The sequence below is a fragment of the Acinonyx jubatus genome, chromosome E1 (genome assembly GCF_027475565.1).
Source record: "Acinonyx jubatus isolate Ajub_Pintada_27869175 chromosome E1, VMU_Ajub_asm_v1.0, whole genome shotgun sequence".
NCBI lineage: Eukaryota > Metazoa > Chordata > Mammalia > Carnivora > Felidae > Acinonyx > Acinonyx jubatus.
In genome coordinates, this window is record NC_069397.1 from 10,713,910 (window position 1) to 10,729,569 (window position 15,660).

Consider the following 15,660-nt stretch of genomic DNA (forward strand, 5'->3'; position numbering starts at 1 on the left):
TCTGCACTCCATGTTCATTGAAGCATAGTTATAGTAGCCAAGACATGGAAACAAACTAAAGGGTCCATCAGCACATGAATGGGTAAAGATGTGGTATATATATATGTACACACACACACACACACGCACACGTATATATACATATATATAATAGAATACTATTCAGCCCTGAGAAAGAAAATCCTACCATTTGTGACAACATTGGTGGACTTTGAGGGCATTACGCTAAGTGAAGTAAGTCAGACAGAGAAAGTCAAATACTGTCCGATCTCACTTACAAGTGGAATCTAAAAAAGTCAAACTCATAGAAAAAGAGAGTAGAATGATGGTTACCAGGGGCTGAGGGTGGGGTGGGGTGGGAGGAAGAGGTGAGATGTTAGTCAGAGGGTACAAACTTCCAATTATAAGATGAATAAATTCTGAGGATCTAACGTACAGCGTAGTGATTATAGTTAATAATGTTCTATTCTATACCTTAAAAAAGAAGAAAAAACAGAAAAAGTTACAGACCAGCGGAAAATATATGTGGACTATATACCTGACAAAGACCTTGTATTTGGAATATATAAAAAGCTCTCAAAAATCAAACAATCCAATGAGAAAATGGGCAAAACACATGAACAGACATTTCACCCAAGAGAACATACAGTGGCAAATAAGCATATGAAAATATGTTGCATATCATTAGTCATTAGGAAAACGCAAATTAACACCATAATAAGAGATTATTACACACCTACAAGCATGGAAAAAATAAAAAAATTGTGACAACATAAAATGCCGTCACGGATGTGGATAAATTAGATCACGCAGATGTTGTTGGCAGGAAAATAGACATAATGCAGTACCTACACAAATGAATATGTATAATAGTATATGAATGTTCATAGCAGCTTTATTCGTAATAACCAAAAACTGGAAACAACCCAGTGTCCTTCAACAGGAGAAACTGTTAAGCGAGCTCCGGTGCATCCAGGCCATGGGATACTTGTCAGCCACAGAAATGAACAAGCTACGGATATACACGATGATCTGGATGATTCACCAGAGAATTATGCTGGGTGGAAGAAAAAGCTAATCCCTAAAGGTTAAATACTGTGTTTTCCATTTATATAACGTTCTTGAAATAACAAAATTGTAGACATGGAGAACAGACAAGTGGCTGACAGGGGTTAGGGATGGAGATGTGGGTATGGCTGGCAAGAGGGAGGTCTTGGTGATGACAGAAGGGTTCTGCATCCCAATTGCAGGGGTGGCCACCCAAATCTACACAGGTGGTAAGGTTGCACATGTGCATGAGCATGCACACACACACACACACACACACACAAATGAACATATGTAAACTGGTGAAATCTGAACAAGTTCTGGAATGCACCAATGTCAATTTTCTGGCTACCGCATTATTGTACGATAGTTCTACAAGATGATACCACTGGCAGAAACAGGGTGAAGGCTGCACGCAACCTCTCTGTTGGTGGTTGGTTGGTTTGTGTTTTGTCTTTTTGTCTTAACAACTTCCTGCGCATCTGTAACTATGGACAGGTAACTGTAGAGGTTGGAGGGCTGCCTTTCAGCCCGGAGAGCCAGGACTCCCTTCATGAGCCTCCAGGCCCCTGTGCAGTCATAAGAACACAAAGAGAGGCCGATGCCCAGAGAGACTCTTGATCTGGGCCCTCAGTGGCAGTGACATAAATCAGGCTTCAGGACTCCCAACGCAGTGCTTGCTCACTGGGACTGTCTGCCTCTCCCTTCTGTCTGAGTCTGGTAGGGAGGATGTGGGTATATGTGCGCCTACCTGGGAGGAGCTAGGGACACCTGTGGGGCTCTGCTCAGGGAGAGGCAGGGGCCTGGCTTCTGGGGCCATCCAGACACAGTGTGAAGCCCCTGTGGCTGGGGGGTGGGGGGGGCGAGTTTCATGGCAGGGAGTACAGGACATGAGGCTTGAGGGGTCAGTGATGGGGACCACAGGGGTGCTGGGCCTGGAGAGAGCAGACACTGCTCCGGGCGACAGACCCAGGTGGATAGATGGTGGGTGGTTCTGGAACGGGGGAGGCCTAGAGATGCCACCAGCCAGCCCTCAGCAACACAGACCAGTGTCCTCAGGGCCCCCATCCCCACCCAAGCATGCCACAGCCCTGTCCAGATCCAGGTTTAATAGGCTCTGTTGTCCCTGCCCTTGCAGCCTGCTGTTAGATTTGGTTCCCACACCCCCACCCCCCAACCAGGGTCCCAAGCCCCAGGACACAGAGCAGATAGTTGGGCCTGACTCCAGCCCACCAGCAGCCCTCTCTGGCCCTCCCCACGCCAGAGTTCGGGTGGGCGCTGCTCATCATGCAGGACCAGTCCTGGGTAGGTACCCCTCCCAGCAGGGAGCAGGGCTCAGGGACTAAGAACTGGCTATCTATCTGCTCTGTCCACACGTGGCTCTGTAAAGGCTCCTTCCTGAGTGTGGGTCAGACTGTGCCCTATCCCTCCGTTGGGGGCTCCCAGCCCAGTACCCTAACTCTACTTCCACAACTGGACAGCTGCGTATCTGCACGGACTTCCCGTCCCACCCGGGAAACAAGGCACTGGTAGGGTTGGACCAAGGGTACAACAGGTCCTCCCACCCCGGGGGCAGGGGGAGGAGCGGTGCGCTGGAGCGGTGCAAAGTTGTTGATTTGCTGTGTGTTCTCAGTAAGAACACTTTCCCTCTCTGGGCTGCATAGTTCCAAGAGTTCTTGGACTTCGGTCCCTGAGCTTTCCAGAACTCGGCCACCTGGGGCTGGAGGCAGCGGAGGAAACGGGGAGCGCAACCACCCGAAGTCGGTGTCTCTCAGGGATTGGTGGGGGGGATGGGGGGTGGGTGAATCAGCTTCCGGCCCCGCCCCCCAGAGCGGCACGTGACCGCAGGTGGGGTGGGCGGGGCGGCATTAGTCACCAGCCCGCCGCCTGCCTGTGCGCTTCGTTCTCCCCGCAGGGCTCTCCTTGCCGGCTCTGTCCCCGCGCCCGCGTCCGCCCGGTAAGCGAGTCCCCCCGGATCCCGGACCTCCAACGCGCCGTCTGCCAGCCGCGCTTCCCCGAGCCTCCTCCGGGCAGGCCTCTTGGGTTGCCGGTCGTGGCGCCCGCAGATTTTAAGACCCCGCTCCCTTCCCGGAAGCCGTCGGAATGCTGGGCGCCGCTGAGCTGGGCCAGAGGCCATCCGAGTTGTCTCCTGCCTCCCACTCTTGGAAACTTCTGGGAAGGTCCCTGCTGGCTCTAGTTCCTCCCAGAAGTTGCCCAGGACTTTGGGCAGCTCCAGAATTCCTCTGGGATGTGGGTGCCCCCCCCCCCCCGGCCCCCACTGATAGAGGCGCAGCGCGCCCTGGCGTGGGTCGCGCCCCGCCGTCTCTCCCACTGCCGCCCCACCCCCGCCCTGTCGCCCCTCCCTAGTCCCCGCCTGCACTCTGACCTGACCTCCGCCTTCTCTTGGACTCCCTCGCAGGTTCCCTATGGGCAGACTTGCTGAGACGCCGGTGAAGCCCCAAGAGTGCGTGGGGCCGCAGTCGCGCGGGAATTAGGATCCCGACCTTGCTGAGTGCTGTGTCGCCCGCCCACCCAGCAGAAGCGTCGGGGCAGTGGCACCATGGCCTTCTCTCAGGTGCAGTGTCTGGACGACAACCACGTCAACTGGCGCTCCAGCGAGTCCAAGCCCGAGTTCTTCTACAGCGAGGAGCAGCGGCTGGCCCTGGAGGCCCTGGTGGCCCACGGCCGCGAGGCCTTCTACGAGGTGCTGAAGCGCGAGAACATCCGTGACTTCCTCTCGGAGCTGGAGCTCAAGCGCATCCTGGAGACCATCGAGGTGTACGACCCGGGCTCGGAGGACCCGAGGGGTGCCAAGTGGCCCCGGGGGCCCGAGGACAATGGGGTTGGTGACAGCGAGGAGGCCAGCAGGGCAGGCGGGACCCCCACCGAGGCCGAGCCACCGCCCTCTCTGGAGTACTGGCCCCAGAAGTCCGACCGATCTATCCCGCAGCTGGACCTGGGCTGGCCCGACACCATTGCCTACCGCGGTGTGACCCGGGCCAGCGTCTACATGCAGCCCCCCATCGATGGGCAGGCCCACATCAAAGAGGTGGTGCGAAAGATGATCAGCCAGGCCCAGAAGGTGAGGCAGCTGCTGGGCGGGAGTCCCCGGAAGGGAAGCTGGCTCAGTGGGCCTGCGTCCGGCCCCCAGCATATACGGAGACCGCAACACTGTCTCTCTCTTGTGGGTCTCTTTGCTTCCTCCCTGGCTGCCTCCTCCCCTGCCCTCATGGGGTTCCTGAGTTTCTTTGCACAGGGATAGGGTACCCGGGTTCTCTGGCAGGAGATGGTGGGTTACCCCATCTCAAAGGGCCTTTGTGCATTGTTGGGGGAGGGCTCTGATCTCCCCAGACGCTGCAAGCACGTTCCCCAGAAGAAGGTGCTGTGATGGGGTGGGGCGGGGAGAAATCTCCGGGTTTTCTCTCACTTACCGTCCCTCGGGATGGCTCTGATTCACCCCTGAGAAGCAGGACGCTCTCACACACGCCGTGAACCCTCTGGTGTTGCTTTTTCCTGGGTAGTGGAGAGAGTCTGGAGTGGTGGAGAAGGCCTGGAGACTAAAACACAGCCTGAGTCCATCTGAGGCTGGCCTGGAGGTCCGAGTTCAAAGGTGCCTTTTTCCTGGCTGTGCTGGGCGACGGAGAGTGCCTTGCTCGCCCTCTCTGAGCCTCTGTGTGAGCTTTGCAATGGCAGAATCTTTCCAGGCTGGGATGTAGGGGATGGGGGTGGGCCCTGGGTGGAAGCGGAGTGAATTCAGCTCAGGGTTGTCCGCCTGTGAATTTTGCCAGTGAAGGGACCTCAGGCATTGCCTGTTCTCGACCCCTGCCGAGCCGTGCTGTACCCTGGTGCGGGTAGTCGTTCTCAGCCGATGCACTGACACACATCCTCGGAAGGGCCAGGCCGGGAACTGGTGCGCCTTCTCACCGAGAGGAGTTCTCGGTTTCCAAGCACATCCTGACATGATTGGTAAAGCCTGCGTGGCGAACAGTGTTGAGAAAGGTTCTGAAGCCAGGTCCGAGCTCAGTAGAGAGCAGCGAGTGATGAGCAATGTGTGTGTCCGCGGAGGTCTTTCTAGCAGAGTCTAACCCTTCCCCGGGCCCAGAGCGGGGCAGCAAATCGCACAAGCCCAGAACGCTGGCTTTGGGGACCATCCTGGCTGACAGGGCGTGGGGGAGCTCTTGGGCAGGGAACCCAGAAGTGGGTCAGGAGCTGACAAGGTGGCCACGGGTTAGGTTTCTAGAAAGGTGGAGTCCCTGTCCCCTGAGGGGGCTGGCAGAGTCAGATAGCCCGTGTCTCGGAGCCTGGCTCTCGGCCTGATCCCAGGCAGCTTTGGGGCTTCGGGTTTCTTCTGGTGTGTCAGCTGGAGGTGGTTAGGACCAAAGCTGCGTCTTTGGCGGTTGTAAAGATGGAATCGGGTGACGGGGGTGAGGAGGAGTTTCAGGAAGAGGAGGGAAAGGGGGAGGGGGAAGGGGCCTTCATAGTTCTTGGGCTGAATAACCCGCCTTGCACCTGCCATGGCTCAGGAGGGTGCTGCTGACGCGGTGCCTGACCCGAGGGCCTGCAACCCAGTCCCCTGGGAGGGCCTGTTGGGATCCCATGACCCCTTTTTTAAAACTGGGAGAACGGAGGCCCTGGGTGGGGCTTGACCTGCTGTGCCAGGCTTCCCCCTCCTCTGCTCCTCGCCTCCCCACCAGGAGGAGGAAGGAGGCAGACACCAGATCTCTGCTTGGCATGGGAACAGCCGGCCAGTCTAATCTCCCCCAGACAGAAGGACTGATGGCCTGGCCCAGTGATGGGGGCCAGATAGGGGCGCCTGGGGCCAGGCTGGGCACCGGTGCACCCTCCCCACGTGTCTATGTCTGGGGCTAAGCCTCAGCCACCCCATGCAGTTCCATGGGCCCCCGAAACTTTGTTTGCTCCCCACAAAGGCCGCACCAGGTTACTGGCGTCGCTTAAGAGGACGTGGCCGGGGGGGGACGTCTGTCTCGGGTTTGAACCCCAGTCTGTGTGGTAACTGCAGTTGGTGCGGCCCCCTGATCGGCTGGCGTTGCCCCCCTGTTCCCCTCAGAATGGGGCCCCCCTGCTGAGACTGCCCCATGCTGTCAGCCGGCAGGGAGCCTCCCAGACCCAGGAGGAGGGTCTGAGGCAGTAGAGGCTCATCTGTCAGATGAGAGCACTGAGGCACGGAGGACAGGGATTTGTTCACACCCCGCGGCACCAGGGTGAGCCAACGCCCCTGCTTTCCATCCTGGCCGCTTCCCTGTCAACTCCGTCCAGGGGGCCCGTGGCCAGCATGGTGTGTGGGTGGGCGGGCAATAATAACAGCCACTGTTTTCTGAGTGCGAGGCACTTTATAATTTCAGGTAGTGTTATCTGCCCATTTTTCAGATGTAGAAACTGAGGCCTGACAGCTGAGTCCCTGCCAGCGTCACCTAGCTAGTTCTTGCGTGGAGGGGTGGGGACCAGGCCTGTGTTGTCCTCAGACTCTAGGACGGGTCCCCTGCCCATCCTGGCCTGACAGAGCACAGCGACAGGCCGGGCAGGGAGGGGCGGCTCAGCCAAGCTGCCTGCGATCCTCCCATCTGCCCTGCCCCGGCTGCTTCCCAGGCCCCAGCGCTGGGCTGTGCCGCTGACGGATGCTGACGGGGGCTGACGAGGTGCTTTGCCTGGCCCGCCCGCCGCCACGGGGACCTCTCCCTGCCTTATCTCTCCCCATGAATCACCTCTTCCCCTGCGCCCCCGCATCCTCTCCTCGCCCCCCCAGCAGCAATGCACGGAGAACACTCCCCCTCCCCAGGCCTGGGACGGGGAGCCCGCCGTCCAGCCGCTGGGCCCAAACACTGCCCGCCCCCTGCCCGCCGGGGCACCTGGGCCGGGGCGGCTGGTGCTGACTCAGGGCGGCCCGGCCCGCCACCTCCTCACGGCGGGCAGACCCTGGGGCAGGGAAGTGACACAGCACACGCTCAACCCGCCCCGGCTTGGCCGTCAGGGAGCGGCTGTGTCTCCGTCAAGACTTCTGAACCCCCCCTCTTTCCCCAAAGACTAGAACAGAACTGGTACCAGGAGCCAAGAGTGCTGGGATCGGGTCCCTGCTCTGCCTCCGCCACTGTGTGACCCTAGACGAGCCTCAGTCATTTCATCTGTAAAATGGGTAACACTGAAGATTGTCAGGGGTCCCTTCAGCTCTGACACCCTGTTGCCCTGCGATTCTGGACTTCTCTGGGACGAGAGACCGGAGGGTCTTGGGTCTAACTCTACCGGCTGTGTGGCCCTGAGCAGGCAGCCTGTGCTCTGAGCCGTCTTCTAGCCCCATTGGGCTCCAAGTCTCTGAGATGGAAGGCCATCTGCCTGCCGCTCCCCCCCCCCCCCAGCCCCTGGGGACCAGTGATTTCCCTGGGGAAAAACCTGCTTTGGGGTTCCAACTGCATACCAGAGGCCAGGCCTGTAGTATCATGCCCAGGAGGGATGAGCCCCAGTCTCTCTCTGTTGCAGCCTCGGAGAGAGGGGTGAGGCTGGGCTGGGTCTGGGAGGGGGCTGAGGAGGGAGTGCCCCCCTCCATGACATGGGCCCCCCCAAAGGATCGCTTCACCAGACCCAGACAGCCCAGGGAAGATCCCAGGGGCAGGGGGGAATCACAGACAGGTGAGAAGACGGATGGAGCCCGAGGGAGAATGAGTTTCGAAGGTCAGACTAGAACCCACTTCTCGTGCCTGCCAGGCCAGGGCTTGGGAACGGAGACCCAGAGAGGTTAAGTTTCTTGCCTAGGGCTACACAGCAGGAGGAGACGGCGGCCTCACGATGCCTGATTAACCCCACATCTTTTCTGTCAACCCCCTGCCTTCACACGCCGAAGTCTTGGCTCACGGCTTGGCTCCAGGAGAATAAAAGCAGCTTAATGAGGCGTTTATTAAATGCCAGCTCTCTGCCAGGTGCTGAGCGGGCACTTTACCCCCATTGTAATCCTCCCGGCAACTCCATAAAGTAGGTGTTGTCTTCTTAGTGCAGAGGAGGAAACTGAGGCTTGGTGGAGCTCAGAGAGGGCAGGTATCTTGCTCACAGAGCTAACAGCGGGAGGAGCTGGACCCAGCACCCAGGTCTGTGGGCTCTGAGCCTCTTTTCCCCGGGAGAAAATGCATCACGGCCGATGTCTCTGAGCCCTGCCTCTGATGGGAGCTTTGGCGCCTTGCTGCTGGCCCCCAGCTTGACTCAGGACAGTAAAAGCACTTTCACGAGGCTCCTTGTCCCCAGCAGGCTCCCAGACACGGTGCTCTCCCCAGCGGGGATGGGGGTGGGGGCACAAGTATGACCAACACAGGACTGGGGAGACCGGGGCTACCGGCAGCTGAGGCCACGGCGGGTCCCTTTGGAGCAGGAGGGAGGGCCCGACAGCCTCGGTGCGTCCAGAGGCCCCAGGGACGGCCCGGTCAGCTGTTCGCGGGCACTCGCCGGAGGAGCCCAGAAGGAGCACGGCTGGCCCAGGCTCGTGCCGCGAATCCGGGGAGTTGTCTCCTGCCTGCTCCAGCAATTCCCAGCCCAGGCCCAGGGCCCTCACCTGCCAGGTGGGGAACATCTGATAACAGCATTCCAGGTGTCAGCTCCGTGTCTCCCAAGGCTTCCTGCCCGACGTTTGCATCTTAATTGAGAGTTTGAGGAGAGCCAGGAGGAGCCCTGCCAGGAAGGAGGGCACCGGCCAGCCTCTTGGAGCACTGGGGCAGGGGCGGCGCTCCCTCCCGCGACCCCTGCCGACGTTATTCGCGTCGCAGAGGAGGACGCTGAGGTTAGGGCGCTCAGAGCGGGCCAGGGCCTGCGTGGGGCTCCACAGAGCCCCGGTCCCCCGGCTCGGCAGGCTCACCTTGAGGCCAACCGTCCTCGCCCTGGGCCAGCAGAGAGGGGCCGGTCCTCTCACGGGCCCCCGGCTCTCCTCTCCAGCTCGGCCACCCCCTTGCTATGTGACCGTGAGCCTCTGTTTCTTCATCTGCAAAATGGGGACTGGCCACGTGTCTCGCGGCAGTAACAGTGAGCCACCCACAAGCTATTGAGTGATCCGAGATGCTTGGTGCGGGGCAGGGCCGCCCCTCCACACTGGGACCACGCCCTGCGTCCTGGCAGGCGCTGGTCTGCATGGGCTGCTTTAGCCTCCTTCGTGGCTCCCGAATGATCTCCAGGCTTAGGGATCTTCCCAGGGTAAATGCCACGGGGGGGTGGGGGGCAGATGGGCTTGCATACCACTCAGACCCACACCCAGGCCTCTGCTGCTGTCTCGCCATGCTGTCCCAAGATAGTTGCTTTGCCCCTCTGACAGCACCTGTCTCCAAGCATGCTGGGACTCAAATGGGAAAAGAGGTTATGTCAGGCCCTCAGTGTAATGTCTGGCATGGAGCTGGCATGTCATAAATACCAGTTCTCTTGGGTCTTCCTCCTTCCCTCTCGCCTGATAGCCTCTCTCAGGGAATAGTCTGGGTTGAGAAGTGGTGAGCTCCCTGTCCTGGAGGAGTTCAAGCAGGGGCTTGGTGGGATCCAGTAGAGGGGAGTGGGCATCAGGTGGCCCGGAGGCCTCAGGCAAGGAAGTCCTTTCCAGGCCAGTCTTCCTGGCGGATTAGGATGCTCAAGGACACCTCAGCATCTGTCACCCTTGGATCCCAGAGAAGCTGAGATTTTACAGGCTTTTGAATTTACGAGTCCGAGATTTTCCAGTTTGAAGATCCTCAGCTTGTACCACGCGCTGATGACTGCGTGGTGGTCTGGTTGGCTGGACTTTGTGACTGTGGGACTCTGGGGCCCCTTGGGGCCAACGGGAAGGGGGAGGGGTCTGTCTTATCCACAGGGCGCAGCCCTGGTCACCTGGCCCTCCCCCATGCTCTGCCCTTTTCTCTGCAGCATTCCTGAGCCTTGGTGAGGAGGCCGATGTCTATCTGGGGAGGGCTGGAGACTCAGGGCAGGGCCCACGCGGCTGGATGGGGCTGGGCCGGGCCCCTGGACAGAGGGCTCTGGGTGTGACCAGTATAGTATGTGCCTCGACCCCGTCCGTTGCAGTCATTTGGCACTCAGGAGGCCCCAGCCTCCTTTAATTGGCCTTAATGAGGCTTCTGTTTTAATAATCCAGAGGGTGGGGAAGGTACCAGGGCTGATGAATGTCAGAGGGGAGAGACCTCGGGACCTCGGGTTATCCATTCCATCCCCCCCCTCCCCCCCCCCCCCCCCCCCCCCCGCCCCGTGTTATCGAGAAGAGAAACCAAGGCTTGGAGAATGGAAGTCTTGGGCTACGGGCCACCCAGGGAAGGAGTGCCAAATGCCCCAGGGCAGTGCTGATGGTCAGGAGTTTGTTTCAGAACCCAGAGTGGGCTCTGGGGGGCGGTGGGTGGAGTCACAGCTAGAATGTACACAGGATCCCCCACCAGGGGAAGAGCCCTAAACAGGAGGTCTCTGCCACCAGCTGACTGCGTGGCTCTGGGATGGGGACTCCTCTCTCTGGACAATTGGAATGGTCATCACTGCCCCCACTTAGTCCCTGGAAAAGGGACGCCTGTATGAGTGTCAGAAACCTGGCCTGGTTATCCCGACCCTGGCTTGGGTCAGCACGTGTTATTACATACACAGACTCCCCCGCCAGGCCACAGGACCAGGCTGTGCCCTCGGCGACAGGCCTTTGGAGCCAGAGGATGGGGAAACTGGTTTGGAGAATGCCAGAAGTCAGGGGGAGAGTCCCTCACAGTGGGGCCAGCGGCTTCCAGGTGTCCTCCTCAATGCCTGGAGAACCTTCTAGGCCTTTCAGACAGTGTTGCCTTAATCCTGCTACCACCAAGGGAGGGGTGGGGTATGTGTGGGGGGGGGGGGGTAGCAAAGTAATTGCCCTGCCAGTGAGGGAGGAGGAGCCTGTGGCTCCAACAGGGAGCCTTAACCCCTCCATGTGTACAAGGGGGTGGTGATAACTACAGGGGAGGTCTGCCAGAGATGAATCCTCCCAGTCTTTGTAGGTCTGAAGGGTCTCAAAATTTTGGTTTTGAAAGCTCTTTTCACCGGGTAGAGAATTCTAGGTTAAGAGTTTTTTGCATTTAGTGCCTTAGAGATGTTGCTCCGGTGTTCCCTGGCTTGCGATGATTCTGTGGAGAAGCCTCCATTTCTTTGTTCCTCACCATGTAATGGTCTTTTCCCCCGCTGCCTGCTTTACACATTTTCTCTTCATCATGGACTTTAAGTGATGTGATTATGATGTGCCTCGGTGAGGTTTTCTTCACGTCTTTTCTGCCTGGAATTCACTGAGCTGCCCCGACTCTGGATGTAAGTTTTCATCAAATGTTGAAATGCCATAGACACTATTTTTCAAACATTCTTCTATCCTCCCCACCCCTCTCCACCTCAGCACTTTTGAGACTCCAGTAACATGCCTCCTGGACCTTCTAGGTGGACTCCCAGTCTGCTGATGCTCTGAGCCGATCCTGGTTGTTCAGTTCCTTACCATGTGTCATTTGGGATAGTTCCTATTGTGTGTCTTCAAGGTCATTCATCTTTTCTTCTATGGTGTCTAATCTGTTATTAATCTCATCCGGTGTATTTTTCATCTTAAATGTTGAATCGTTTTACATCTTGAGATTCAGTTGGTGGAGGGGAGCAGGGGAGAGGGGCAGAGGGAGAGAGAAAGAGAATCTTAAGCAGGCTCCACGCTCACCATGGAGCTTGATGCCGGACTTGATCCCACAACCCTGGGATTAGGACCTGAGCTGAAATCAAGAGTCGGATGCTCTACCAACTGAGCCACCCAGTCACCCTTGGTTTGGTGTTTTTTACGCTTTATTAAGTGGGACTAGAGAAGACTTAATCCAGGGTAGGAGTTGGACTAAGGACCACCTCTAGCCTGCTGCCTGCTTGTAAATAATGAAACACAGATGCGTACATTTGCTAGTGTGCCGTCTGTGTTTGTTTTCACGCTGTAATAGCAGAGTTGAGTGGGTCAGAGCCATATGGCCTGCAAAGCCTGAAGTATTTACCATGTGGCCTTTACAGAAAAAGTTAGTTGGCCTCTGGTCTAGGCCTTATTTGCCCACTGCTCACGTACTATCCTCCTGAGGACTCTCCTGCAGGCCCTGAGTTTTAGAGGGGTGTGTGGTCTAGCTGAGGTGGGGACGTAAAAGATTCCTGGTTCTGTGTGAGCACCGGTGACTGTCCCAGCTGCTCTTTTCTAGCAGTTTTGTCCCAACCTGCGTGGTTTCCTCTGTGCATGTGATACTTGGCCACCAGCTGAGGGCTCGAGGGGAGGCCCTGTAGCGTCTGGTGTTCACTCTCTGCAGCCCCCTCTCCTCCAGTACTCCATCCTGAAAATTCTAGCTGCCGTGCTCCGGGCATGACTTGTCTCCTCAACTCCTGGAGACTGCCGGACCCCACCAGGGTCTCCCCCTCCGCTCTGCTGCATCCCAGAGGTAGCTGAGGTGGTCCTGGGGCTGACCTCATTCATGTCCCTTCTCTCAAGGGTCACTTTGCTTGCTGCAGTCCTGTTGGCCACGGTTTCACAGATTGTGCCTGGTTTTTGTCGTGTTGTTGTTTATTGTTAAGGCGGGAGGGTCAGTGTGGGCTCTGTTCCTCTGCCGTGGCTTGAAGTGGAAGTCAAATCCAGGGTGTAGAGAGTCGTCGTTCCAAACTTTAGAACAGTCTGCAGCATTCTCTGTGTTGTTCCCGCGAGCTGCCGCCATGCACCAGCCTTCCAGCTGGCTCGGAGGGAGGGAGGGATGGCGAGTGGTGATGCCTGGCCTGTCCACCCCGGAGTGCGCTGTGGGTCTGGTGGGTCAGGACTCAGGTTTGTGTGCCAAGGAGGCAGGAAAGTGACAGCGGAGGCTCTGAGCTTGCCCCGTTCCCGCATTAATTCACACACACACACACACACACACACACACACACACACACCCCCACCAGGACACTAAGGTTCTTGCCCAAGGCCATGCGTCTTCCCATGCCCCATGCCGCCACCCTCTGCCTTAAATTGACAGACCCCCCTATATTTCCCAAGACCCAGCGAGGGACTTGGGGTCCTTGTGCACCCTTGCTGTGACTGCGTCTGGGCTCCAGGGTGGGCGGGCTGCTTCTGTCTCCTCTGTCTGCTCTGAGCACTTTGAAGGGACAGACCACGGCTGGCTCTCTCTGAGCCTTCTCCACGCATCTCCGTGGCCGAGGAGGGCGGGGCAGGTGTTACAGGGAGCTCTGGGAACCGCTGACTTGGGTCTCAGAGTCCAGGCCTTCAGAAGATGGGTTGCCACTCAGCAGGTTGCTGTGGCACTTCCAGAAGTGCACAAGCGATTCGCGTTCAAATGGCAGAGAGGAGCTGGGAGCGGTATTTAAGTTGGGGTTTGACCATGGATAGGAGTCGTCCGTGTGGAAGAGAAAAGGAAGGTGGCCCAGCAAGGAGAATAGTGTGTGTGGCTCCAGGCCCGGGGTTTTAGGGAGGGGTCAGCTGGGTCAGGGGCCCCTGGGAAGAGATGCTGCTGCGGAGCCTGGGCCCACGGTCCGCAGTTTTCCGGGTTTTCCAGTTGCGTGCAGAACCCCCTAGCCGTCTCACTCCTGCCCTCCGTCTCCCGGCGCTTCCACAGACCTACTCTACCCACCGGTCCCGTGAGCACACTTCTGCTCCAAGAGTGGTTCCTGTGGCCACAGGGAATCTGAGAAACAGCTCTGGGGGTGCCAGGAGTTGCAGGCTGGGTGTCGACCCAGGGAGGCGGGGAGTCCCATGCCGCTGGTGCAGAGGGAGGCAGGGCAGTGGTGAGATGCTCCAGCTGGCCCAGACAAGCCAGGCAGGGCACCTGGGCAGGGCACAGGGTCACCTCCAGCTTCCAGCCTCCCCCTCCATCTTCTCCCCAGCTTTGGCCCTGGCCTTGCCCAGGACCTCTGCAGAACGTGTCTCAGCTGGGACTGCAGGAGGTGGCTGGTGTTGCCCTCTGGGTGGGGCCAGCAGCTTTGCGCTCAAGCCACACTGTGGGCTGGATAGACCACAGCAGTGAGCCAGGCCGACACCCCCATGTGGCAGATACGGAAACCCGGGGCCCGGGAGGAGCTGTGGCTTGTCCCTGGCTTCCCTCATTGCTGCGGCCCAAGCCACTTGGTCACATTCTCTGTTGACAGAAGCTCCCTGAGGCCCGCCTTAAGCCAGGCTCCCTCCACGAGGGATCTGAACGGGGAGCTCTGCCCTTGATGAGGTCACCGTGTTATGGGCAGGCTGAGCCACCCAAACAGATAATCAGGCAAGGGAGTGAATCCCTCCGTGCCTCGGTTTCCTCATCTGTAAAACGGGAGTAACAACCACTGCCTCACAGCATGTTTGAGAATTGAACGAGGTAGCCGTTATTGGGGCTCATTATACCATCCCACGGCGCGAGGGCCGGGGACCGCTCTCACTTTCTTAAGCAGAAGGCATGCTGGGTGGGGCGAGAGACCCGGGTTCTGGTCTCGAGTCTCTGGCCTCTGCTCTTCCATGCACAGAATGGGGATCAGCATGCAGAAGTCAAGGGCCTCCAGGAAGCCTCTGGTTCTGACTGGACAAGCTGTGGGGGCCTCCGTGGGGAGCACCAAGCCCCCTCCCCCAGCATCATCCCAGTGCCTAGGGGGCACCAAGCACCCCTCCCTGCTCCCGGCGTCAGCTGGCACCTGTCACAAGCCCTCCTTTGACCGCCCCCTGGCACTGAACCCAGTGTTTGGGGAGAGCTGGCGCTCAGCCCGGGGACCCTGTGGAAGGGATGCACCATGGGGGGCTGGCCCCAACAGGTCCAGCCCAACAGCAGATGATCCCTGGATCAAGTGCCCTACCTGCTAGAGGGCGACTGGGGAAGGACACACGTGGAGTGGGTCCTGCTGGGGCATGTCCCCCAGCCCAGGCCCAGGGCAGGTCCCCATCTGCCCCAGCAGGCAGGGCCTGGAACCGGGCCTGACCGATCTGGTGGGGGAGACAAGGAAACGAGGGGTGATGGCTGCCTCGGAGGAGAACTGGGTTGGCTCCGCCCTTTCCAGGGGCGGCTTTATCCAAGGGGATCCCAGGGCTGGCTCTAGGGCTGTGGGATCCCAGGCGAGGAAGTCCCTGCCACCACCCCAGCCACCTCAGGGTCTCATCATGCTCCACCGGTGAAATCCAAGGCTGTTGGGAGCCCACCCGGCTGCCCTCGTGTCTCATCTGCCCTCTCTTCCACCTCCTCGCCAAGCAATCTCTGGCCTTTCCTTAAACATCGCCTGGGACGGGGAACTCACTCTCTATCAATACCCTTTGCCTAACTTCGGGTCAGAAAGCGCCTTCTCAACTGGAACCAACGTCTGCCTCGACTGGCTCCTCCCTGCTTACCCTATAGCCCCTGCGTAGTCCGTACAAACTCCCTCTGCCCGACCCGAAACAGCCCCTCAGAGACTCAGAGCCAGCGAGCGGCTGTCCCCCAGAGAACGGAGTGAATCCTGGGCCTCAGCCACCGTGGCGCCCTGGCTGGTCCCACAGCTCCACTGCACCCGTTGTGCCAAAGAGAAAGCTGGGCCCAGAGAAGCTAGGCGTCTTGCTCAGGGTCACACAGATCGAGTCCGGGGCAGGGCAGGGCAGGGAGGAGCCCAAATGGGCCTGCAGGGACCAGCTGGGTGAGCTCACCGGAGTGTGCA

At 58.6% G+C, this 15,660-nt stretch overlaps 2 protein-coding genes across 2 annotated transcripts in view; one reads left to right on the forward strand and one right to left on the reverse strand.

Moving 5' to 3' along the window:
• The window catches only part of SLC5A10 (solute carrier family 5 member 10), a 63,856-nt gene that overhangs the window by 17,706 nt on the left and 30,490 nt on the right, over positions 1 to 15,660 (reverse strand). The gene's annotated exons all lie outside the window — the stretch shown is intronic.
• Positions 2,879 to 15,660, forward strand: part of FAM83G (family with sequence similarity 83 member G) — a 30,402-nt gene continuing 17,620 nt past the window's right edge. The window contains exons 1-2 of the mRNA XM_015079591.3: positions 2,879 to 3,004; positions 3,467 to 4,129. Of these exons, the coding sequence (XP_014935077.2) occupies positions 3,608 to 4,129 (522 nt within the window). The 5' untranslated portion in view covers positions 2,879 to 3,004; positions 3,467 to 3,607. The remainder of the gene's footprint in view (positions 3,005 to 3,466; positions 4,130 to 15,660) is intronic.